The 25473-nt window shown below is 40.2% G+C and overlaps 1 protein-coding gene across 9 annotated transcripts in view; it reads left to right on the top strand.

Moving 5' to 3' along the window:
• Positions 1-25473, top strand: part of Ush2a (usherin) — a 738328-nt gene that overhangs the window by 675326 nt on the left and 37529 nt on the right. For 8 of the 9 annotated variants that reach the window (XM_078022812.1, XM_078022814.1, XM_078022813.1 and 5 more), the window contains 2 exons: positions 4737-6253; positions 8944-9265. In XM_078022812.1, the coding sequence (XP_077878938.1) occupies positions 4737-6253; positions 8944-9265 (1839 nt within the window). Of the gene's footprint in view, positions 1-4736; positions 6254-8943; positions 9266-9895; positions 10054-25473 lie in introns of those variants that run through there. The other variant, XM_078022819.1, reaches the window with a different exon arrangement.

The raw sequence follows: 25473 nt of genomic DNA, 5'->3' as shown, positions 1-25473 counted from the left end.
ACTGTCATGTGAACTATTTATCCTCCATAGTTGTTTTCCCAAGCCTTGCCTAATTTTCACTTTGAACCGAGCTCACTGAGCAAGCCACAAATGTCTGCTTTCTCCCCAGTTTCGGTAGGGACCCTTAGAAACAGCCTTATCCATGTCACATGTGTATTCCAGACTTCCCAATCCTTGCATACAAAGGAGGTTGCATTTCCTTTAAAGTCTGCACCTTGATGCTCTGAACCCTCACCCACATGAAAGCCACACCTCATCTCCCTGTCTGATGTTCTTCCTCAAGCTTGTTGGCAACTCACCTGTCAGCCCATACTCCTGCCTCTACCTCTAGCCTCCTCTGGTCCTTCACCCCCAAACCTCCCTCCACTACCTTCTGCAGATTGTGGAATCCTTAACCCATGGTTACTGTAACCAGGGCCCTCTCCTCTCCCACTCCTCAAAGTGACAGAAATTCCCATGCTGTTTCCACCTAGAATAATTAAGACTCAGCTGCAACTTGTAATAATGTTTCCTCGAAAACACTATGGAGAAATAATGGCAGGAAATTACATGCAGCAATCACAGAACTGAAACTGGAGCTCACAGGCCCAGGTCTGTCTTCAAGTTGCCTTCCTCTCTGCCTAGCTCCAGTCCTGCTATAACTAACAGAAGCAAGTTGCTGCCACCAGCCTGCTGACATGTGACAGACACCAGACTTCCCCCAACCATAAATTCTGAATCATGGCCCTAAGGCCCCCGTGAGAACTCCTCCTTATCAGTGTTTATTTCCCATTCCAGGGCCCGCTTCTCCCTAGCATGATTGACGCTTGGAATATTGACTCCTCTTACTTTCATTTACATTTCACCAAATATTTATTGAGCCTCTACTAAGTGCCATGTACTTATTCAAGAGTGAACAAGACAGAAAAGGTCTTGGCCGTCACAGTCCTTACGTGTGTCGGAATAAGCATGTGGGAGTATATGAATGGGGGTGGGGGTGGGGGTGGGGGACAGAAAGGCAAACGGTAAGCTGGTAAATAAACAAACAAGGGAATTTCAGAAAGCAATGGATGCTCTAAAGAAAATTAAATAGAATAATGTAATTATGCCTGCTCAGGCTATTTTGGAATGGATAATCATTTGAATTGAGTTGACATTTGAGCTGAGCCCTGAATGACAAGACAGAATCAGTCATGTGAAGATATGGGGGCAAAATGTTCCAGACAAAGTGAAGAGCAAATGCAAGGCCTGGAGGCAGGAATGAACTTGGTGTTTTCAAGGAAAGGAAAGAAAGGAGGAGAGAAAGATGACACTAGAAGAGGCTGGAGGGGTTGGTCAGAGGCAAGTCACATCCAACCTTGTGGGCTGTGTGGCAAGGAGCTGGGAATCCATTCCAAGTGCAATGAAAAAGTGCTGAAGACTTTAAGCAAAGGAACAGCATGATCAAATTTATGTTTCTGAAAATCACTCTAGCCACTGTGTGGAAAATGGACTAGAAAGGGACTAACAGAGTTGAGAATCTATGAGAGAATTCAGGGGGAGAACTGCTGGTAGCCAGATTTACAATGAGCATAGTAAAGTCAAGAAATGTGACTGGATGGGAGACAAATTTAGAAATGGGTTAGTGGACCAAACATTGAGCACAAAGGAAAAAGAGAGCACTCCAGGTTTGGGCCTTGAGCCATTTACCAGGAATGGAAGGTTGGAAGATGAATAATAGCTTTGAAGGGAGAGGTAGGAGTTAGAAGGACAGGTCTGGAACTCCCAGGAGAGCTCTTCACTGGGATGACTATTCGGAATCCATTAGTGGTAGGGAGATGGTCTCTGACACCACAGTGCTGGAAGAGATTAACTATGGAGAGAATGTAACTAGCCACATGAGATCCCTAGATCAAGCCCTAAGGCAGACAAAATTTGGAGGTCAAGGGGAGGAAGAGAAGCTAGCAAAGAATACTGAAAAGATAAGGTGGGGGGTAGAAGGAAAAGTAGGTGAATGGGGCATCCCAAAAGCAAAGAGAAAATATGCCAAATGCTGCTGAGAGGTCAAGTATTGGAGTGCAGCAGCAACCCTGCATTTGGAAATTAAGAAATCACAGTGATTTGACAAGAAGATCGAGCAATGGAATGGGAAATCTGAGTGGGGTTCCTTAAGGAGAAAATGACAAGGAAGGAAATGAGGACAGCAACTCATGAGAGAAGTTTAGGCTGGGGCGTGGCTCAGCAGTAGAGCACTTGCCTAGCGTGCATGAGGCCCTGGGTTCAATCCCCAGCATCTACACCCCTCATAAAAGTAAAGAAGTTTAGTAATGGAACTGTAGCTAGGGAGCTGTGGTGTTGAGAAATCTTATTTCAAAATAGTGAGATACTAGAGTACATGTAAACACTAATGGGAAGAACCAAAGCAAGAGATTCATTGGGGGTGCAGGAGATAACAAGAACAATCTTAAGAGTGAAGTTGATAGGAAAGAGAAGGAGCCAGATACAGAGCTTGGGTGGCCTTTTTAGGGACACAGGTACTTCACCCAGGCTCAAAGGAGCAAAAGTCAATACAGAAACCCCTCAACTTATGATGAGGTTACATCCAGATAACTTTGAAAACATGGTTAAATTGAAAATGTGTTTACTTCACATAACCTACATAGCTGAGCCCAACCCATGTCAAATGTGCTCCTAACACTAACATTAGCCTACAGTTGAGCAAAATTATCTCATGAAAAGCCTATTTCATCAAATCGTATCTGTGTGACTTACTGAACACCACATTGAAAGCAAAAAGAAAAATGGCCCTATGGGTACCCTTTCTCACCAACATAAAGTCAAAATATCACAAGTTGAACTACCGTAAGTCAGGGACCATCTGTAGGATGAGCCCAGATTCACAGGGATAGGGTGGTACTAATCATAGGACATGAGAACATCCTTTCTAACTGCTTCTGCTTTCTCACTGAAATATGTGGTCATGTCAGCTGCCAGCTGTGGGGGAGGGAAAGGGGTACTGGCAGTTAGTGGGGAAAGAAGAAGACACAAAATAACAACTTTGAGAAATGAGAGGCAAACCGTAGGGGGATGAAATAGGATTACAATTTGTCAATCGCCTATTGAAAATTTATGGTAAGAAATTTAAAGTGAGGCCAGTCAGCATGGGTATTAGTAAGCTCTCTGTCACTACTAAGAAATACATGAGGCAATTAACTTATACAGATAAAGGGGTTATTTTGACTCATATTTCGTGAGGTTCAAAATCAGGTCCATGGACCCATGTCCTTGAGCCTCTGGCAAAAGTGACACATCAAGACGGGAGGGAGAGCATGGCAGGGCCAAATTTCTTTCATCATGAACCAGAAAGTTAAATAAAAGGAAGAAACTGGGGTGCAACTATTCCCTTTCAAAAGTACACCCCTAAAGATATTAGGACCTCTCATAAGGCCATACCACCTAAGTTTTCTACCATCTCCCAATAACACCACAAGCATTTAACACATCAACCTTTGGCTCATCACACCATAACAGTGCATTTGTATTTTTGTCTCCACACTTATGCAGGGGCTTGAGTATAGAGGGAGAGCTGAATTTAATATCCACTAGAGACTATTAAGTGATTAGCAAGGTTCACCAGGGGGTCCAGGGAGCCTTAGGTGCTTGTAAGTTGGTGGTGGAATTTAAGTGCTCTCCAAAAAAAAAAAAAAAAAGTATGCCATCCTCTATACCCTGGGAGCCTCCAACAAGAAAAATCACACCAAAATATGATAGTCCAATATAAATTAATTTCCAAAAGTCGACACTGTGTAATCTTAAATAGCATTTAAGGATATTAACATTCCAGCCTAAGCTAAGCTTCTTCAGAAAGCACCAAACTAGATGTGCCTTCTAGGAGATTCTGATGTATCTTGTCTTGTCTTGAGAATCAGCACCATAGGGCATCATATAAGGAGTGTGTCCTAAATCTCATGTGTGTTGAAGCAGGAAAGGAGTGGCAAATCTCTACTCACAGGCATCTACATTCACATTGTTACTTTCCATCTTTCCAAAAAATAAATATATAAATAGTGAAAAATGTAGAGATGAAAACTTGCTCTACATTTGTGTAATGAGCATTTAGATGTTTTTCCCCAGAGCAATAGAAATTTGCCCCCTAAGTAGCCATCAGTATTTCCATGGCCTGCAAGAGAAAACAAGGTAGATTTTTTCATCTCCTTCCATCAAAGTAATATATATGCATGTGTGTGTATTATATAACCATATGTAGACTTATACATATGTATAATACTTATGTCATACACACACACACACACACACACACACACATATATATATATATGTTTTAATACTGGCATCTTGTAATAACCAATGTTTAGGCACTACAATTTCACTTCCGAAAAAATGCCATGGGATGAGATTAGAAACACGTAGTATCTATAAAATAGGAGATTCGAATATTCTTCCCTACTTTTAAAAAATAAAAATAGCTGAAACTTCATGATAACTATTAGGTAAAGAATAAGATTCAATAGCCTTAGGTTTAGATAAATGCTTACTATTATACAATCTTTAAAAAAAAAACTGTTTTTCTCTTTCTGTGGACCTTACATTAATTGAAAAAGATCACATTTCCAAAATTAATATCAGAATGTTTCTACTAGATTAGGGTCATCAAGATGAGGAATAAAGTACATAAAGGTTTAAAGGGGTTAAATAGCTACACCCAGACATTACAAACTACAAATTATTATCTTTGCTTCTCTTTCTTCTTCCTCCAGAAATACAACATCTTCAGTGATGGTGTTCTGGAGTACACAGGTTTGAGTCGTCAGTTTCTCTTCCGACGCCTGGATCCCTTCACTGTCTACACTCTGACCCTGGAGGCCTGCACCAAGGCAGGCTGTGCCCACACAGCACCCCAATCTCTCTGGACAGAGGAAGCCCCTCCAGACTCTCAGTTGACTCCTACAGTCCAGTCTGTGGAGTCCACCCGTGTAGAGCTCCGCTGGTCTGAGCCTGTTAACCCAAATGGAAAGATAATTCGCTATGAAGTGATTCGCAGATGCTTCGAGGGAAAGGCTTGGGGAAATCAGACAATCCAGGCCAATGAGAAAATTGTTTTCACAGAATATAACTCTGAAAAGAATGCATTTATGTATAATGACACAGGTTTGCAGCCATGGATGCAGTGTGAATATAAAATCTGCTCTTGGAATTCAGCAGGACATACCTGTAGCTCTTGGACTATGGTGAGGACATTGCCAGCACCTCCAGAAGGTCTCCTTCCACCGGAGATATCCTATGTATCTATGAATCCCCCCAAACTGCTGATTTCCTGGATCCCACCAGCACAGTCTAATGGTATCATTCAGTCCTACAGGCTTCAAAGGAATGGGATGTTCTATCCTTTCAGGTTTGATACTGTGACTTTCAATTATACTGATGATGAGCTGCTCCCTTTTTCCACCTACACTTACACAGTCCAAGCCTGCACGAGTGGAGGCTGCTCCACCAGCAAACCCACCAACATCACCACTCCCGAAGCTGCTCCATCAGGAGTCAGCCCTCCAGTTCTTTGGGTCATCAGTGCCAGTCAAATAAATGCATCTTGGTCACCACCATCAATTCAAAATGGAAAGATCACTAAATATTTGCTTAAATGTGATGGTAAGGAGTACCTGGCAGGACAGAGCTTGTCTCTCCTGGTTTCCCATCTTCAGCCTTATACTCAGTACAATTTCTCCCTTATAGCCTGCACAAGTGGAGGATGCACAGCTAGTGTGTCAACATTTGCCTGGACAATGGAGGCCCCACCAGAGAACATGGATCCTCCAACATTGCAAGTCACAGGCTCAGAATCAATAGAAATCACCTGGAAACCCCCAAGAAATCCAAATGGCCAGATCAGAAGTTATGAACTTAGGAGAGATGGAACCATTGTGTACACTGGCCTGGAAAATCGCTATCATGACTTTACCCTCACCCCAGGTGTGGAATATGGCTATACAGTGACTGCCAACAACAGCCAAGGGGGTATTTTGAGTCCACTTGTCAAAGATCGAACCAGTCCCTCTGCACCCTCAGGCATGGAACCTCCAAAACTCTATGCCAACGGCCCTCAGGAGATCTTAGTGAATTGGGACCCTCCAGTGAGGACAAATGGCAATATAATAAATTATACCCTCTTTATCCGTGAGGTGTTTGAAAGAGAAACAAAAATTATACACATAAACACAACTCACAGTTCTTCCAGTACACAGTCATTCATAGTAAAGCCTCTAAAGCCATTTCACAGGTAGGTGGCCAAGCTGGGTGCTCTGAGAGCAATTCACTGTCCTGTCTATGGTGTAAACCCTTGGTTAGTTCTAATGGAGACTCTAAAAGCAAGATGTCCCCAACTTGTGATGTCCCCAACTCCTGTCCATTTAACCACCGATAGTAGACAATGCATGTCCTCAACCCAACCAAAGCCTGCTTTCACAACCTCTAGAAAGCAGAATTCTTGTAGGCAAGGTTAAGCGTCATTTTTTTCAGAAATGTTCATAGCTCATCATCCTGTCTAGAACAAGTTATGCAGAGATGGGGCCAGTTCCCTAAATTGAGTCCCTCCTGAAAATATGCCAGACCTGGGGCAGTTCTTAGAGCCTCAATGGGGTTACCTGACCCAGACTGCAAATAGAATGAGGTATTAAAGTTCAAAAAAGTACCAGCCAATGCTACGTATTACCAGCCAGACTTGCACAGAACCAAAATGTGTTTTGGGGACAGCCCTTCTTACCTAATCCAGCACTTCTTCCAGGGATAGAGAGGTTCTTAGGACTATTTCTCTGCTCATTTTAGGACCCCCTCCATCTTACTCTCATGACTTCTCAGCCAGCAGTACCGCATTGCTAGCTCATGTTTTCCTGACAGATCTGTTTGGGCTCCGTGACAAGCAAGAGGGATGTTGCCCCCTACACAAAGGAAGCTTGTCACCAGCCTTCTTACCATAGCTTAAATAATTGCTTGGCATTTTTCCCTATCACATTTTAAGTAACTCACATCCTCAGAGAGAAGAATAATAAAAGGCATTTTACGCTTAAAATTTAGTAAAATGAACAGAACCACTTAAAAAAATTAAAGACTGAGTGTTGATTTTCATCCACCATAGGTAAAATACAGCTTAATTGTAATCTGATGTGTAGACCAGATATCCCCTATAATTATCTCTGATATATAGTTCTATTTAAATGAAACATTCATGGTCTTCTGCATCTACTCATGACAATTATTTAGGGTCGTATTAAATATTAAACAGTAATTAAACTTCTCAGGTATCCTCCATGCCTAATCCACATACTGTGTGAATTGGCTCTTATCTTGCTCTGAACATTGAAAAGGTCCACGTTAGAGGCAGAGATGGACATTTTATATCAGCTTCCTCTTCACCTGATCATACATGCAAGTTTCAAAAATCATAACTTGCTCCCTCTTTAAAACTATCATTCAAAAAGACTTTTAGAGAAGAAAATGGTTTTCCAGATGTGAAAGGGACACTTTTTTTTTATCCAGGCTAGAAAAAGAAAAAAATATTGATTAATCTGATAAACTTAGCAGTGACATGTAAGGACACAAAAGAGGTCTCTTCATTGCCCACTCTAGGCTATAACACCAATGACATAAAACAGAATATCATTTGTTATATAAAGTGGAGGTTCATGCAGATTTGGGGGGAGTTGTGGTTTGTAAAGCACATTATATTTACTAGATACTGCAAATTAATGTGTCCACCTTTACATACCCCCAACTGGTCAGTAGGAAGTAGCCTTACAATGCCTTAGTACTAGAAAGAAACTGACTCAGGATTCAAAAACTACCACAGTTAATGTAGAAAGTGAATAATCCCTATGTGCAGCATCAAAATTGACCTCATAGAATTGCTTAGAAGTCATGTCTGCCATGCACAGCTATGGATTTATTCACCAATAAACTGATCACTCCATCACAGTGGGGGTGGGTAAGAGAGAAGAGAGAGGGAAAGAGGTGATGGGGAAGGAAAGAAGTCACAAAGGAAGCATGAAGTATTATTTTAAAGGCAAAAATGTGAAACAAAAAAAAGCAAGAAGACAGAAGTCAGTGATTAGAGGAGCAAAGATGGAAGGTAGAAAATAGAAGAGGACAAGGCAGAATCAAAAGAAAGAAAGGTAGCTGAGTGTTGAGAGATAATTAGGAGTGTCATAAAATCAATGGGGCAGGGGAACAGAGAAAAAGTGCTTCTCTGCAGCCACAGGCACTGGACACTAACCAAAGTCCCTTTCCTTAGAAGGGAAAAGTCCCTGTTATGTAAATAGACCCTTCCAAGTGGCCTAGACCAGCTACGAGGCAAAACATAATTGATTAGTTGAGTTTAACTGGATGGTGATAAGGTGTCTCCATGATGGATAATCTAGTGTGTGGCTGGGTTAACTTTGGCCCCAAAAGGTCTTTGTGTGGTGTAAGAGGGCCTGTTTTAAGATGTCAGGTATCAGGTGAAGGGATTTATTACCACTGAGACCTTAATGCCACGATGTTCCTTCATGACCTGGAAACATTCCCAGGGGATCACTCAGTCCTGGCTGCAGTAGGAGGGGTCCCCGGCTGCTGAAATGGGTCCCTATTCCCCAAGCTGCATTATTCATTGCTATGGTAAGTAATTTTGCAAAGAACCAGAATTATTTTCATGCTGGAAAGAACCTTGATAGTTTACTTATTTCATACAACCCTCTTTAGGAGAAGAATTGTGTCCACACCAGCCGAACAGATGAGGATCTTTCCTTTAGTTTGGAAAACCGAAAGGATTTAAAATGTTCAAACCTTTCCATGAAACTAGGACGTTTTGTTGTTCTTTAAAAGAGTTAGTTATACTTAAAAATAAATGTAAACTTGTCTTTTTTATGAAAACACTCGGTCTTTTAAAGATTTGCCCTGTGAAGATGGTCATCTGTAATACTATGTTGTGTCCCGAAGGTACGAAGTACGAATTCAAGCCTGTACTACCCTGGGATGTGCATCGAGTGACTGGACATCTATCCAGACCCCTGAAGTTGCACCTCTGATGCAGCCTCCTCCACATGCAGAGGTACAGATGGTCCCAAGGGGATTTCAGCCCACTGTTTCCCTTCTGTGGACAGGACCACTCCAGCCAAATGGAAAAGTTTTATACTATGAATTGTACAGAAGACAAATAGCAACTCAGCCTGGAAAAGCCAATACAGTCCTAATCTACAATGGAAGCTCAAATGCATTTATGGATTCTGAACTATTGCCTTTCACAGAGTATGAGTATCAGGTAAGAAATGGGTCTCACCAACCATTCAAACTGAGATTATGTGCACCCATCAGGGCCTGCCTGTAAGAATTGCCTGCAATTTGAAAAACCACTTGATGCAATCTTAAGGATGGTGATAATATTTTTTAAATTTTTCAAGCAGTGAATGAGGGAGGAAAGACCATATTCATTTGCCTTCTTCATTTCCTTAGTTCTTGATCCATGTGATATATGCTTATTTTTTTCTGTGTAGATTTCAAATGAAGTATTTGCATTTCAATCATTAATGAAGTGGTTTCTACCATTACACTTCCCTCTGTCAGTGCTGCCTTGGTAGGAGATGCTCCTTGTTAAAAGATCACTTTGAAAACAATTCATTAATTATAACAAAACAGAATCTAATAGTGAATATCTGTAGCCACTGTGCTCAAGAAAGATAATGGAGTGTCGAGAAAGGTCTAAATGGATATAACTAATCTGAACATGGGGATGAAGCAAATTTTGTCTGAAAACTGCATTAAAAAAAATAAGACCTTGCCTATCCCTAAAAAGACAAGAATTAAAAATAATTCTCTGAAAATATTTTGTAAAGCCAAAAAGTTTCTGTTAAATTTGTTTTGCTATTAGAATCCTTGTGCATTCTTCTTACAGTAACCCAATTTGCTATAAAGGAATGGCTCCCTTCACCTTTAGCTCAGGACTGTTGGAAGGCCCCCACAGCATGTCATGGTGTCTCCTAGCTAAGTTGATGGGCACAGGAGCCAGACTCAGCCCTTCAGACTCATCTTGGGCTTGATGTTGAGCAGAGCCATTCAGAATTTTGAAAGGTGGGAGTGAGAAATCCTGGTAAAGTATCTTTCACCACAATTTAGAAGTTTTCTTTTTCGCTGTTACTTTCTAGCATGATTCTTCAAGTTTTCTTTGAATTCTGTATGCTCCCAGTACATACTCTTCTGCTTAAGTGAGAATCAGTTGCTCCTAGTACATACTCTTCTGCTTAAGTGAGAATCAATTCCTCTTATAGTCAAAGGAAGCTTGCTGATTGGTACAAGCACTACATGCCAGGTGCGATACCAAGAAAAATATTCTAAAACAGGAAACTGCACCTCAAAAGGTTTATCAAAGGGCTAGGGATGTAGCTCAGTGGTAGAGTGCTTGCCTAGCATATGATAGGGGAAAAAATGCTTATCATAACAAGAAATAATAAAATCACCAAGTCATCAGGCATATGGTGAGCAAATGGATGAGGACGATTAGAGATAACATTTGTAAACTTGAAAAAAAATGTATGTTTAGGTCAGTAATATGTGAGACAGATTTCCCAATAATATTAATAAAAATCAAAAATATAAATAGATTCTCTCATAATTTGGACAAATACATGGATATAAATCCATAATTTCTTGTTTGCCATTCCAAATCTAAAAATCTCTTAAAAGCAAATTTTTGGTTTCTTTGGTTAGGCACAACTCATTTGGCAGAAAAGCCCAATGTAAATAGACTTGAGACTATTTAAAGTATTTATTTATTCCACTGGTATATGAATATTCATGTTTTACTGCAAAAAATATCATATTTTATTATAAGGTGGCTAACCACATCAGGCTGGAAATATTACAAAATATGCAGCAGATACATCTTATTACCTTTCTGAAATCTAATACACACACACACACACACACACACACACACACACACACCCCACATCAGGCTCCAAGGGATTAGGATAAGGATTATGTCTTATGTTGTGAAGGAACAAAATTCCTATTGATGCCACAGTTGGAGACAGAATACTGTTAGAAACAGTCAGGACCTATGTGGCCATCCCTCTGTTCTGTTCTTGTTATATTTTCTTAAAAGTGTCAAGTTATCAAAGTTTCCTCAGTTCTCAATTATCTGTTCTCCCTTATGAATAAAAATGTACCTTTGTGAGAAAGGAAGGAACTGACATGAAATCTTTGGCCCAAAACTTACATGACTCAACTGAATGCAAACCAGTAATGACAGCATCCTGGGCATGGCGTCATGTCACTGGAATATCTACTGGTCACATTTTTTGTAGCCGTCTCATCTCACTTTTCTTCGGAGTGGTAAACTCCGAACGTGTCTTCTCTGTAGTAAATTTCTCATCAGGAGTTAAGGATAATCAAGGGATCCACATTTCAGAGGTCTGGCAAGTTAAGAATCTCAGGCTGTGCTGTGTCTTTTGTAACTGTTATTATCAGCTCTGCGTCACCGATCGCCTCCATACTCATCTCACCCAAATGAAAGCATTTAATTTAGTTTTTCAGAACAAACTGATCTCAAATTTGCATTTATTAACTAATCCTCTGTTGTTACAACATAAGGATAGAGAGCAGGGAGGGAAATGGAGTCTATTAGACCCAGTTCTCATGGAAAATGATATTTTGAACAGCAAAGATTAAATGCTGAAATAAATGAACTAGATTATTAGATTTATTTAGCCTGTGTAAATGATGAGCTTTTTATGGACCCTGAGTAATTCCATGAAAGTCATTGAGGAAGCTATGTACTAAAGGAATTTATTTTCCCTTAACAAAAGAGCATTTTGTCTTTGAGATGAATTTGCATTGCTTTTAAAGCCACTTGAGTGTCCCTTCATCTGTAAGTTGCATTTGAGGAAATACTTTCATTGCCTTACACAGGATCTGTTTACCTAACACCTGACAATCATTTGAACCTTCTGCAGATGATTGTGTTGTTAAGTTAATTTATATCTTTGTTGAGAGTTAAAACAAAAGAGCTGAGAAACTCCCAGAGGTGTAGGACTATCTGTCAGAGGAGTGGCCATGCTGTGTCACTGAGAGGGTAGCCATCCACATGGTGTGCCCTGAGTGTCAGAAATGGCACTTTCCCACACTTCCCTGTATCCTTGTATTCACTTCTGGTTTTGAGTTCAGTTGTTGAAGGCAGCTGCTAAGATTTAGTTAAGTGGGAAAACAAGGCAGCATTCTCTAGTCTAAATTAATTCATCAGATGAGTTGTTCTGTGGCAGAAACCAATAGAGTGTAGGTAAGTTCTCACAGACAAGAGGATCTGGAAATATCTGGAGAAATGGATGGTCACAGAGAGAGGGGGAACCACTCACAACAGAAGACCATGGAGGTTAAGGGTTAACATGTCACTCACCACACAACAATTCTCATAACCAGCTGGGCAGCTAGTTCATTTGAAAAAGTCATGTGATATCACACTATCTTTTTCAGAGCACCTCAATATTTAATGTCCTAAGGTAGGTTCCTTGCAGAGAAGGATTACCCAAACAGCTTGTTCAAAGTGCAGATTCCTGAGAAGAGGAGAAGATAGAGGAACTTCAGCTTAGGTGGTCCACAGCCCTTTAAAAAAAAGAAATGTATTTTCCCAGAGTAGCAGTAACCTATTTAAGCTTGATTTTTCAGGTTCCAGGCCCTGACTGCACATTAGAATCCCATGGGGAACTGTGACTATACTCCTGAAGGAGTCCAGGCCCCACTCCTCTGGAGTTCTTATTTCTTGAATGAGTTCAGAAATTCAAAAGGTCCCCAAGTGATCCTAAAGTGCATCCAGGGTTGAGACTCCTTGTTGCAAACTGTTGTAATGTGGATTGCTTAGGAAAGAGAAGCCAGCTTCTCATACATGCCTGATTCACTTTGATAATATTGAATAGTGGACCACTATTTTATTTACCTTGGTCTATCTGTAGTTATACTTTATTTTTTTGAGACAGGGTTTTGCTATGTTGCTCAGACTGCATTCTAACTCCTCTTTCAGCCTCAGCTTCCCAAGTAGCTAGGATTATAGGAGTAATAAAAGTCAATGTGAGTGCCTTTATTTTAAGTGCTGGGATTGAATCCAGGGCTTTGAACGCATTAGGCAAGTGCTGCTCTACCACTGAGCTACACCCCGAACCCCTTATAGCTTTCTTAAAGAAGAATCTTGTTGTTTTGTATGAAGCTACAGAAGAGGACAGAATATATTATCTGGGAAGCTAATGTCTAAGTCAAATAATTGCTTTCTTCCCCTCTTGGGTTTTCTTTGGTTGTCATTGCCATTGTTCTATTTTGTCTTGTTTCTAACTCAAGAAGCCAGATTTTCTTATATATAAGCATTGACATCATTTAAAACAGAGCACTTTTCTAGTTTGGGTCGTTTCAACTCAATTTCTAGAATTCCTAGATTCTGAAGGACTCTGAAGGATAAGCTTTCATAAAACCTGTAAAGTCTGAAATAGGATTCAAACATTTAGAAGTGTCTATATTTCAAGAGGACATGTGGGTGACTTTGTAGAACAATGTAGTGCAACATCCCATTCGAAAGAAAACATCCTTATTTCAAATACAATTTATGAAAATCTAATTCTTAAACACTCTGTGTTTTTACACATAAGTGAGATGCTTCTATCGTAAAATGAATTCCTTCCAGTGCAAAGACTTTTCCTTAAATGAAGATCACAGGTTTATTCAGCAGTGCTACAGAATATTTACAAATCAAATATGATTTTACCCACAGGCTGCTCAATTGTGTCTTCAGTTCTTTCAAAATTGTGCTGTACAACTATATACAATATACAGCTTTTTTTGTGGTTTGGATCTTAGGTGTTCCTCAAAGCTCATGTGATAAAAATATTGGTCCCTAGAGAGAAACCTTGTAGAGGTGGGGCCTAGTTGAAGGAAGGAGGTTGGTGGGTGCTTGCCTGAAAAGGGTATGTTGGGACTCTCTCCCTACTTCTCGCTCTCTTCCTGGTTTCCATGAGGTGAGCCTGTTTTCTCCACCCATTTGTCCACTGATGTGATGATGTGTCTCACTACAAGTCCAAAAGCCATGGAGCCATCCAGCCATGGCTTTTGGAAGCCCAAAGAGTTCTTTCCTCCTTACAAATTGATTTATCTCAAATACTCTGCCATAGCTACAGAAAATAAACTAACACAGAAAATTTGTATCAATAAGTGGGGTCATTTCTATAACTATGTATTAACTATACTTGACCATGTGGTTCAAAAGCCTTGAACTGTTGACAGAAGGAGTTTGGAAAGATTTGAAGAAACAGATTATAAAATGCTTAGAATTGTCCAGTAGAGCACACTGGACAATTCTGATGTTATCTCAGAAAATCAGAATGTTGATAGGAATGTGGAAAATAAAGACTGTACTGATGAGTCCCAGATGCGAATGACGAATAGTGGGAATTGGACTAGAGGCCATTCATATTACACTCTGGCAAAGAACTTGTCTATACTTTTTTCACACCCTGAGACTTTAAGTAAGGCTGAACTTAAAGGTGAAAGACTAATTAACCTGGTGGAAGAAATTTGAAGGCATCACAGCATTCAGGTGGTAGCAGATATTGCTGGCAGATAGTAGCCAGGTTTACTGTGAAAATTGGGAGCAAGAAACAGAAAGATTTGAAAAACTTGCTAGTAAGGGACACTTTAAAAGTTTTGGACAACCAGGGTATTGCTACTTAAAAAAAAAAAAAAAAAGAACAGAACCATTAAAAAGAAGTCAAGTACTTTGCATTGGCATAATAGGAAAGATGCCTTGAGAACAGCTCAGGAATTAGTAAGAGCCCACCCATGAAAGGCTCAAGTGTTAACTCATTTTAAAGACATTGCTTTGAGAAGAAAGCCCAGAGTGGCCAGCCACTAAGAGTATCCTGCCTGCTCAGGGACACTTAAGGAATTATTTCCCTGGGACCCCTTTTCCCTGTGTTCAGCCATCCAAGCACTCAGAGGCAGCTGCAGCAGTGTTTCAAATGGATTTGAGTTCCTTCTGGCAGCAGACCTTGGTGTCATGTAATGCTGGTTTTGCAAACAGGAAGAATGCAATGCTTTGCTCATTTCAGGTATTTTGTCACAACTATGCAAAGCTGACTGTCACAACCTCCAAATTCTGTGAGGGAAAGTTCTTAATTGTTCAGCAAGCAAATTAGGACAGTTGTCTCCCCACAGGCTTCGAAAGAGACTTGGATGTGAGTCTTACTCCATGCTTCAATTTCTTGTGATGTTTTTGTTTTTGTTTTTGCAGTGCTGGGGATTGAACCCAGAGCCTCACATATGCTAGTCAAGTGGTCTCCCACTGAGCAGCACCCCAGCTTGGCAAGTTTCAGTTTTTACCTTCAGGGAGTGAGCTGAGGCTAATGAGTAGCTCTCAGTAATTGTGCATTCATATTCATACTCTCGCTTAAGGCAATGACTCACCACGGAGTTGCTAGGGCCTGCCAGGGCTCCCCCTTTCACTGAATCATGCTGTCAGTGACTTAATTAGTTTTCCTGAAACTTCCTCACTTTGACAGATTTTTGCGATAAGCACCCACACACACTCGGGGACTCAGAAGTCTTCTGCTGCCTCATGACTGGGTGATTAAGAAGCCACAGGTCAGTCTTAGAGGCAACCCTATGACTCACTCATCTGATCTTGGCCCCAATGCTGCAGGAGCCTGCACACGACAGCAGTCTGCTGTCCTCTAACAAATCAACACTGTCCATAAACAAAAGGTTGAAAGAAAGGGTTGTGAAGGAGACAGAAGGGGATCCTGACTATCCCTGCCAAAGGCAGCTGACTGAAGACCACAGGAGGATCCCACAGGGGCCTGCCCTATACCAACTCCCACAAAATGGTACCAAATTGTAAGTGATCAGCTAGAAGGGGAAGGAGTAGGAACAACAGTTCTAGTCCTGGAAGCTTGAGCAAATTAATTTTTCTTGGCATTTCTGTGTCTTAGTTCAGGCTGTTATAACAGAATGTCATAGGCTGGGTGGCTTAAACAGCACCCATTTATTTTTCATCCCATAGGATACTGGGAAGTCCAAGGTCAGGACACATGTAGGTCCTGTGTCAGGTGAGGGCCACTTTCTGGTTTGCAGATAGGTATCCTCTCTCATTGTGTCTTCTCAAAGCAGGCAGGCGAGGGGAGGGAGGAGGAAGGGCTCCCTCTAGTGTCTTTCTCTTCTTTTAAAGACATTAATCCCATTCATGAGGACTCCATGAGCTAATTACTTCCCAAAGGACCTACCTCCAAATAGCATCACATTTGGGACTAGACTTCAACACATGACAGTCCATCGCCTTGGTGTACACAGAAAAGCTCCCTCAAGTTCTAACATTGGTGGGACTTGGAGGGATGAGCTACAACCACACTGTTTTTAAAAATTGATCTTCTCTTGGTGAGTTTTTATAATCTACAATTTGTAAAACCTGACAACAAATCTTAACCCAAAGCAGTTCCACTTTCTAGTAGTATTTAACCTTAAGTTGTGTTGATTCAGTGATGCAAGTGATTGTGATGTCAGCTTCAAACAAGAAATGGTTCCATGTTTTTCCATCACCAAAATGGACATATGGAAATATAAGTAGTCATGTCCCTTATTGAAACCTAGCTTATTTATTTAAAATCATAAATATATATTACATCAGATAACTATACTAATAAATAATAGAACTAATTTTTTTTAGTTTACTACATTAGCACCATCAACAAGGTATTGTGACTATTTTACTTTAAGTAACAGAAGACCAATTTAAACACAACTAAATAGAAGGGAATTGATTCTGCTCATCTTTGTAGGAAGAGGACTGAAGGGATTCCCTGAAACCAAGAATAAGGCATGAACACCAGGCCTTCAAGACCCAGAGGCAGCACTCCGTGTCAATGGATTCGGTCTTTCTCTTCTCCATCCCTCTTCCTACTGTGTCTCTGTTTGTCTCCATTTCTGCACAGACTCTTTCCAGGGATTAGAGGAATCACTACTGGTACCCTCAAATTCAGACCTTCTCTATGCTCAGTTTCCCTGTTTTTACAATATGGTGGAGAATAGCCCTGAACTCGTAGGCTTTGAGGTTAAATGAGTTCATGTGTGAACATGTTTGAAAGAAAGGGTGTGAAGGAGACAGAAGGGGATCTTGACTGTCCCTGTCAAAGGCAGCTGACTGAAGACCACAGGAGGATCCCATGGAGGGATCCCATGGAGGGATTAGAGATTAAATCTCTAATCACTAGCTTATACACAGAAACTATTCAACTAGTACAACAATAATCATTATTATTATTACCTTCCCTCCTTAGAGTGGACAGAGAACTTCTTTCTCCCAATATTAATAAATCCACCAAGTAAAGAACTCTGACTTGTCCTATTGCACATGTGTTTTTCTGTGACCCAAGAGAATAAAGTCCCACAGTTGGACAGGCTGCTCCTAACTCCCCTTTCTGCATTCAGGGTTATACCGGGTGTAGGAGAAATGCTCTCAGCAGAAAAATGAGAACTAGCTCAGTACCGGGAACACACCAACACTATTGACAAATCCTCTACACCTGTGAATTAGATGCACTCTGTGCTCTTTCACTTTGGATACTGAAAGCTTCTCTGTTCTCCAAATGAAAAGACCAAGTTAGGAATACACACCTGGGGCAACATATTAGATATTGAATATTTCACAGCCTCGTTTTTCTCATCAAACAATGGGTGGGTTGTGAGAACTAAGATCTATCTTGTGTGTTTAGCAGGATGCTTGCTGCATCGTAGGTCCAAGCCCCTTCCCTCTCTTCAAGCCCCCAACCAGCTAAAAGAAGGAAATACATTCTTCAAGATGGAAAAGAGCCGAGTTTAAAGAATTCTTTTGTCTGTACAAATGAATCATTAATAAAATATTAGAATGTAAAAATCTCTAATCAAGAGCACAATTGGCTCTGGAGCTGTGACACTCCTTCAGGAGGCAGATCAACCTTCCTTGTCCTTGCCATCTCTCTTCTCGGAAAAATAATAATAATAATAATTTGCCCACATAGCCATGACTAAAATTTCTCCCAAAGCCCATATGTAGTCTGTTTTACTTTGCTGGGACCAGCTACACATAGTGCTGTTTTCTATAGCCGCCACCCTTACCCTGTCCCTTCCCTAAGCATTTTCTGTATCCCATTTAGAGACAACTTATTGAGCTTGTTTTCTGTTTGGTTTTGGACTTGCATTTAATTAGGTATTAATCTCACTAACGTATTTCTGACCAGCATAGAGGCTTTTGTTTGGATAGTTTCTCCCACAAGAACTGAGCTCCCTCCACCCCCACTTCCCACAGATCAAGGTTTTAAATGATTTATTGATATTGTGTGACTCAGGCGGTGCATTTGTTCTAAAACTTTGGGGCCTGAGCTTACAGCTTAGACTGAAGGCCACTAGGACATTTCCATGCAGAGAAAACTCAGATGTGTCACTAGGCCACGAGGGTGGCTCACTTTTTTCCCTCAGGCATTCTGTTGCCTGTGGAACATCTCTGGCCTCCTGTGTGAGCACATTCAAAAGCATGCACCAGGTCTCCCTGCTCTTCTTCTGTCTCTTGTGCAGTTTCTTAGGACTCTATTCTGAAGCTGCTATTGTTGGCAGACTTTGCTGTGCTTTGAGAGAAGTTTTTCAGCTAAAGATGGGTGGATTCTCACCCTTTTGCAAATATAATTTCATCCTCTTTTCTCTGTGTTGGATGTTGGCTGTAACAAAAAAAAAAAAAGGTGAAACCCTCTGGAATTTTCTAATGAAGATGATGTGTAATTCCAACTTGTTCTCCTATGAGGCTCTTCACAAAGAGTTCTGGTTCCATGATGTGACCATGAAAGCAAAGGCTCTCCAAAGTCACTTAAAGCTTAGGTCCTGCAAAGACATCCAAGAAGGCAAGAGACATGGTTTACTTATTTTCCTTTATCCTATAAGTGGAGTATTTAATAGATTTTCACTAGTAAGTACCTACCATGTTCAGAGTGTGTAGTTAGTAAGAGGGAAGCAAGAAACAAAACCCTTAGGGACCTAAAGTTTAGTTTGCTAAGACAAAGAAACTTGTCCATGAATAATGTTTCCATGCAGATATAAATATAGAAGTTTAAAAGATCCAAGTGATGGCAAAACAGACCCAGGGTAGCACAGGCCTTTTCCTCTTCAGAGACAGCACTGTTTCCACACCAAATTCTCATAACAACTCTTATTTAACTACCTGGCCAGGCTGATGGGTACAGCAGAGGGGGTATGGAAGAGCTACCTAACCAAAATCATTCCACAGACAAATGAGGAGGCACTATTTCTCTATATCTTGAGTCTCACCCAGAAAAATAGAGATAGGAGGAAGAGGAGAAGGAAGAGAAAGAGAAGGAGGAGGAGGAAGTGGAGGAGGAGGAGGAGGAGGAGGAGGATCACAATGACCATGAACATTCCTCCAAATTTCCATTCTTATGATCAAATGCATCTCTCAGGCCACCCCCTTATTGGTACCGTGCAGAAGTTCAAAATGTTCTCTTCTATATCCATCAGGATCTTAACAGGGAACAGATGGCACACTCCAAAGGGTATTTGAAGAGAATTTTATGAGGAGACCAATTATGGAGGTGTGGGCAGAATTCAGAAACTCAATAAGGGATGTTGAACTATCCAGGGACTAGCTGTAGCCAAACTGTCACCTTCCAGGTCTGAAGGGACAGGGGAGAAGCTTTGAGAAGGAAGGCAACCTTGTCAAACTGTGGTGCCAAAGAGAGGGGAGCAGGAGACATACGGACTCTGAACTCTCTCCTCCCTTGGAACAAATCCAGCTGGAAAGAGGCCAGAGGAGAAATGATCCAGGTGAGGGGGTCTGTGGAAGTCAGCCTCCTGGGATACAGAGAATGTCAGAGAGTCCAGAGAAGGTCAGGAAATAGATCTGGAGAAAAGCCAGCACATCCCCCAGACCTCAGCCTGGCACTTCTTCTCACCCCCCATGCCACATTGCCTTCTCCCGTAGAATCCTTCCAGGGTTTGATGATCACTTGACAGGCTTTGGCTTGCCACTCTCTGGATATTGATAAACCACTAAGTAAATCTGAAGACTTAAGGTGGATTGCACTTAAGTACTTGAACCAATGATATATTTCCATCAAATTCTAAATAAATGCCTTGGTCTAAATGAGCAATCAAATCTATAGGTGGAAACAACACTAACATATTTAAGTAAATCGGATGCCTCTGATTGAGATCTTTAAGAGATAGTTGAGACTTCCCGTTAATTGATTTATCTATCCGTTGATGGATCTGATCATTACTAAGATGCCTATAAGCATCTAAGAAACTGGACAATTCTCTCCTTGATGCTATAGGCATATTCGTAATGAAAACCAGAAATAAAATTCTTTTCACTGAAGGACCCGTTGAATTGCTCCAATGTTTTCATTTGTTATTGGTGCATCAGTTACACAAAGTGGTAGGTTTCATGGTGGCATATTTACACATACTCAAAAACACAGTTTAATCAATTTCACTCCCCAGTACCCACACCCTTCTTTCTTTCCTCCCCTAATCACCTCCCTTTACCCTAATAGTCTCCTTTCTACTTTCATGGTATCTCCTTTTCCTGTTTTATTTTTTTCCCTTCTACCTCCCACACATGAGGGAAAACATACCTCTGTTTACTAAGTCTGAATTACTTTGCTCAAAGTTTTGAGCTCCAGTTCTACCCATTTTCGTGCAAATGACATAACTTCATTCTTCTTTATGACTGAATATATATATATATATTCCATATATATTCCATTTCTTTATCCATTCACCTCTTGATGGACACCTAGGCTGATTTCAGGACTTGGCTATTGTGAGTTGTGCTGCAGTCAACATAAGTATGCATGTATCTCCAAAGCATGTTGACTTTAATTCTTGTGGCTAAATACCAAGGAACTATGCAGCTGGATTCTATGACAGTTCTATTTTGAACTTTTTGAGGAACCTCCATACTAAGTGCCATAATGGCTGTACTAATTTACATTCCCTTCAAGGGCTTCTTTCTCCCATGTCTTCAACAGCATTTATTGCTATTAGTATTCTTGATGATTGCCATTTTAACTGGAGTGAGATGGAATCTCAGTGTCATTTTGATTTGTGTTTCCCCAAAGGCTAAAGATGCTGAACATTTTTCATATAGTTGACCATTTGTACTTACTTCTCTTGAGAAGGTTCTGTTTAGTTCATTTGCCTATGTCTTGATTACATTATTCGCTTTTTTAATGTTGCGTTTTGGGCATTCTTTATATATTTGGGGTGTTAATCTTTTGTTGTTAAGAATAGCTAAGATTTTCCTCCTTTCTGTTGGGTGTCTCTTCATTCTTATTTTCTTTGCTGTTGAGAAGCTTTTTAAATTCAATGACATCCCAATTATTGATTCTTTCTCTTATTTCCTGAGCTATAAGAGTCCTCTTCAGGAATTCTTTTCTTGTGCCCATATGTTGAAACATTTTTCATACTTTTTGTTCTAACATTTGCAAACTTTCTAGTGTTAATCTTAGGTCTCTGATACATTTTGAGTTGATTTTTGTGCAAAGTTAGAAATGGGGATATAGTTTCATTTTTCTTCATATGGATATTCAGTTTTCCCACCAATTTTTGTTTGAGGACTTTCTGAGAAATTTTTAGTAATAAGGCAAAATAGAGAATGCTATCCAATGAATAAATTTTAGTAAAGGAGAAATATTTCTGGAAAATCCAGGCTTTTATTTATTCTAGCCCTTAAAGCTCTGGAGTGAAGTATTTGGGAGAAAGATAAAGAGAGAACACGGAATTTTATAAGGTTTGCAAATCTCTCATTGATCCATAACAACTGACTAGGAGCCAGAAGTGAGTTACTAAATTGTTACTAGTCCCATTGACTCTTCCCGACTGTAACTCACTGTTCCATGTTTTTTTTTTCACACAAATAATATAATAATAAGCACTATTATTTATTTCGTGTTTGTTGTGTGCTAAAAAAAATATGCTAAGAACTTTATGTGAATTAACTACTCTCATAACAACCATTTGAGGTAAGTGTAGTTAATATCATTTTCCAGGTGAGAGAGCTGAGGAAGTGAGAAAATAGGTAACGTGCCCAGGGATGTAGAATAAAGAAGGAGAAGGACAAAATTTGAACCTTAAGATTCAGGTTTCAAACCCTGTGTTTTTAAATTCTATGTCACAGTTGCTTCCAAATTGCATTCGTATGTGTCTCTGGGGCTTTCAAAATCTTGGCTAACTATTTATAAACGTAATTATTCTCTACCCCATTCCTCGTGAATTTATAGAAACATTATTGTACCTAACACTTAGAATGGTCCTGTGAGGCAGGTGTGGTTATTACTATTTTTAATCATCAGGTATCTAAATCACTTAGCAAATTACCCAGTGAAAAAGGGGGCACAGTCAGAACTCAGGCCCGACAGTCAGTGAAGGTTCTGCTAAATGATAGCTTCTTTACCAGCTTCAGAAGCCGACTTCCCAACAGTTTAGGGGTACATTTACTTGCTGGCTCTGGATACTCATCAAGTGATTTAAATTCACTAAACTTTAGTTTTCTTAGCTTTAAAATTAGGGTGAAAAGACTTATTTCTGTGAACCTTCATTGAAAGGCTAGGACATGGTTGCATATTAAATTCAAATTTAATACATAAATGCATAGAAAGTGTTCAGTACTCACTGTTCCTATCAAATACAAATCAAATAGTGATTGACCCCTGAGAGTGTTCCCTTAGCTTCATGTAAAACACAGACTCCTCTCTGGTTCCATGAGGACTTTCATGGTTTCGTATCTTTCTGCTTCTATCCTTCTTTTCCTGCCCTCTGATTCTTTCTCACTAAGGCCAGCCATACCAGCCCTGGGCTGAATCCACATTCTTTGCACATGCTCTTCCTTTTTCACAGAATGTTTTTTCCTCTCAATCTTCATATGGTGGCCTCCTGTCAGGTGCACCCCAGCTTGATATCCACCTCCTGAGAGAAACTCCTGGACAAGTCAAGCATCTCTACTACCATGCATATGTCACCCCACAATATATCTTCTCCTTTCTAGTATGTACCATTACCTGCTTCTTCATGACTGCCTCTCACTACCCATGTGTTCATTCCAGCCTTGATCACTGCCCAGTTCATAGACCAGTGTCTGGCACCTAGAAATGGCTCACCCTGTTGAATTCCTGGAGGATAAGTAGTCTTACCTAGTTAACTATACTCTCATTCCTGGAGATGTTAATCCTACTTGGTGATTGTTTCTCCACAACATTTTGTGGAGAAAATATAAGCTACATTAGTTAGGGTCTAATGATCATTTTAGTAAGCATAATGGAATTTTGATACATTTCGACATGTCTTGAACAGTGTGGGAAGAATGTGAGTAGCACTTGCCTCTGTGTAATATGCAATATTGTTTAAAGCAAGATAAATGGCAGGAACGGATGCCACTGGGTTTCATGGAGGTTTCCACCATCTCACTTTGGGGCTGTCCTCCACAGAAGCAGTCCCTACAGGGCTCTGCAACAGGCCTGGGCAGCAATCCACACATTGGAAGCCAGACCAGGCCTTCCTCAGTGGCTTGACGGAGAAAGTGGTAGAAAGTTTGGCCCTTTATTTCCCAAATCTATAGTGGAAGGCTGGCCTTACTACTTTCCAAGTTGGATAAACTTCTCTGCACCTCAGTTTCACCATTTGTAAAGTGAGGGTAACCCCATAGAGTTGTTAGGAGGATGAAATAGATTCAAACACACAATATACAAACAAAAGCATAAACCCATTAACTTCCCCTAGGAGAGGTGAATGGGATGGGAGTTCCTGTTTCCTTTCAGGGAAAGCATATATGGAAGCAATAAAGAGTAACATGTAATAAATTTCACATTTTCATTATCATTAAAAAAAGAATCAAGGTCAATTTCAGTATTTCCCACTCATATTTTCCTTCCTCACCTTTTAGAAAAGAGCCATATTCGTATTTATGGAACAACTCCAATGAGCATGGCAGTAGTGCTAAGCAGTCAGGAAAGAAGACACCCATTCCCAGCAGGGGAAGTATCATGTAATTTCTTTAGTTGTTTCACGTCTCTGATTTTCAAAAGTGCCAGTAGGAAGCAAGACAATGTCCTGCTGTACCCTGCCTCCCCTGGGTCCCAGAATTCAATTAAAATCATGTTCCATCTTGCCTGATCCAAAGTGTTTTAGATGAAAGGAGCCTGGATCCAAAGTGTTTTACAGAGACTCTATCTGTAAAAGTGTGACTGTAACATATCCGGCAAAGTACCATGCAAACAGAGATGCCGAAAAAAAAAGTCCATTTGATGATAAAAGGAAATCAGACAGGTGGATAGTGGAATAGACAGCTACATAGATCTTTTCAGCAAGTTATTCCTTTATGGCTGGAGCCTGCAGGGCTATTCATGAAATAAAATAATCTTGTAATCATGTAATTTCAGATTTATTGCCTTTTCTTTTCAGCGACGAGTCTCCCAAACCACAATTCTGGCAAAGCCCAACTTGGCATATTGCTATTCAAACATATTCAAAACCCACGACAAGCTACCCTTTAAAAAGGCATTAGCATGAATGCCATGGGAAAATGTACCCCAAGGTTGTAGATGAATTGATATGATTTCCTTGATTGTATCTTTTTATTTATGAGGCATAATTTATGAGCACTGGAGAGCAAACTGCAATGAGTGATGACTAACTACAGCCAAAGTCATAAATCAAGAGCAGTGAAAGAAGCGGTGATTTTGATCGAATCTATTGAATTAGCTCTTGGCCTTAGCCAATACAGGTATTGGAAAGACCTTTTTAATATCTATTTGTCTCCCTCATGGGAATGTGATAACAATCTCATTACATGCCCCTAGGAAACAAATAATTTAATTGTTTGCCTGTTAACATGCAACCTGTTTACTCTACTTATTAATTACTGGCATGGCTGTTCATGTTGGATTTTTATTTCTGATGTGAATTCTTAAGAAAATATATTCACAGTCTCTAGCTTTTGTAAACAGGGAGATTGTGTCTCTAGTTCTGCTTCATATGAAGTTGTCCTCAGAACTGATAAAATCTTTTTTTTTTAATCAAAATGTGTCCTTATTGCATAAGGAAGCACGTTAAAGGACATCACAGAAGTTGCAGAGAGCTGAAAAATTCCTCCATTTCTTAATCCTCTGAAAGTTAACTCTTATAGCTCTTAAAATTAGCAGCCTAGAAAGTGCAAACTTTCAAATTGCAAGGATAGCCACCATTAATACATCAGGAGTCAACAGAGTAAAGGGTTGTTGGTTTTTGTTGTTGTTTTGTGGTTTTTGTTGTGGTGGTGGTTTGTATTTGGTATAGAAAAATATCACAATCACCAATATATGTGCCCTTGGTTTTAACATGTAGCATTTTCTCAGTCAAAAGAATCATAAAATATTTTTTCAAATAAGGGATTTTTCTTAAGATCAAAAAAAAAAAACACATCAG

The sequence above is a fragment of the Ictidomys tridecemlineatus genome, chromosome 10 (genome assembly GCF_052094955.1).
Source record: "Ictidomys tridecemlineatus isolate mIctTri1 chromosome 10, mIctTri1.hap1, whole genome shotgun sequence".
Lineage (NCBI taxonomy): Eukaryota > Metazoa > Chordata > Mammalia > Rodentia > Sciuridae > Ictidomys > Ictidomys tridecemlineatus.
This window is presented reverse-complemented; position numbering and strand designations above follow the sequence as displayed.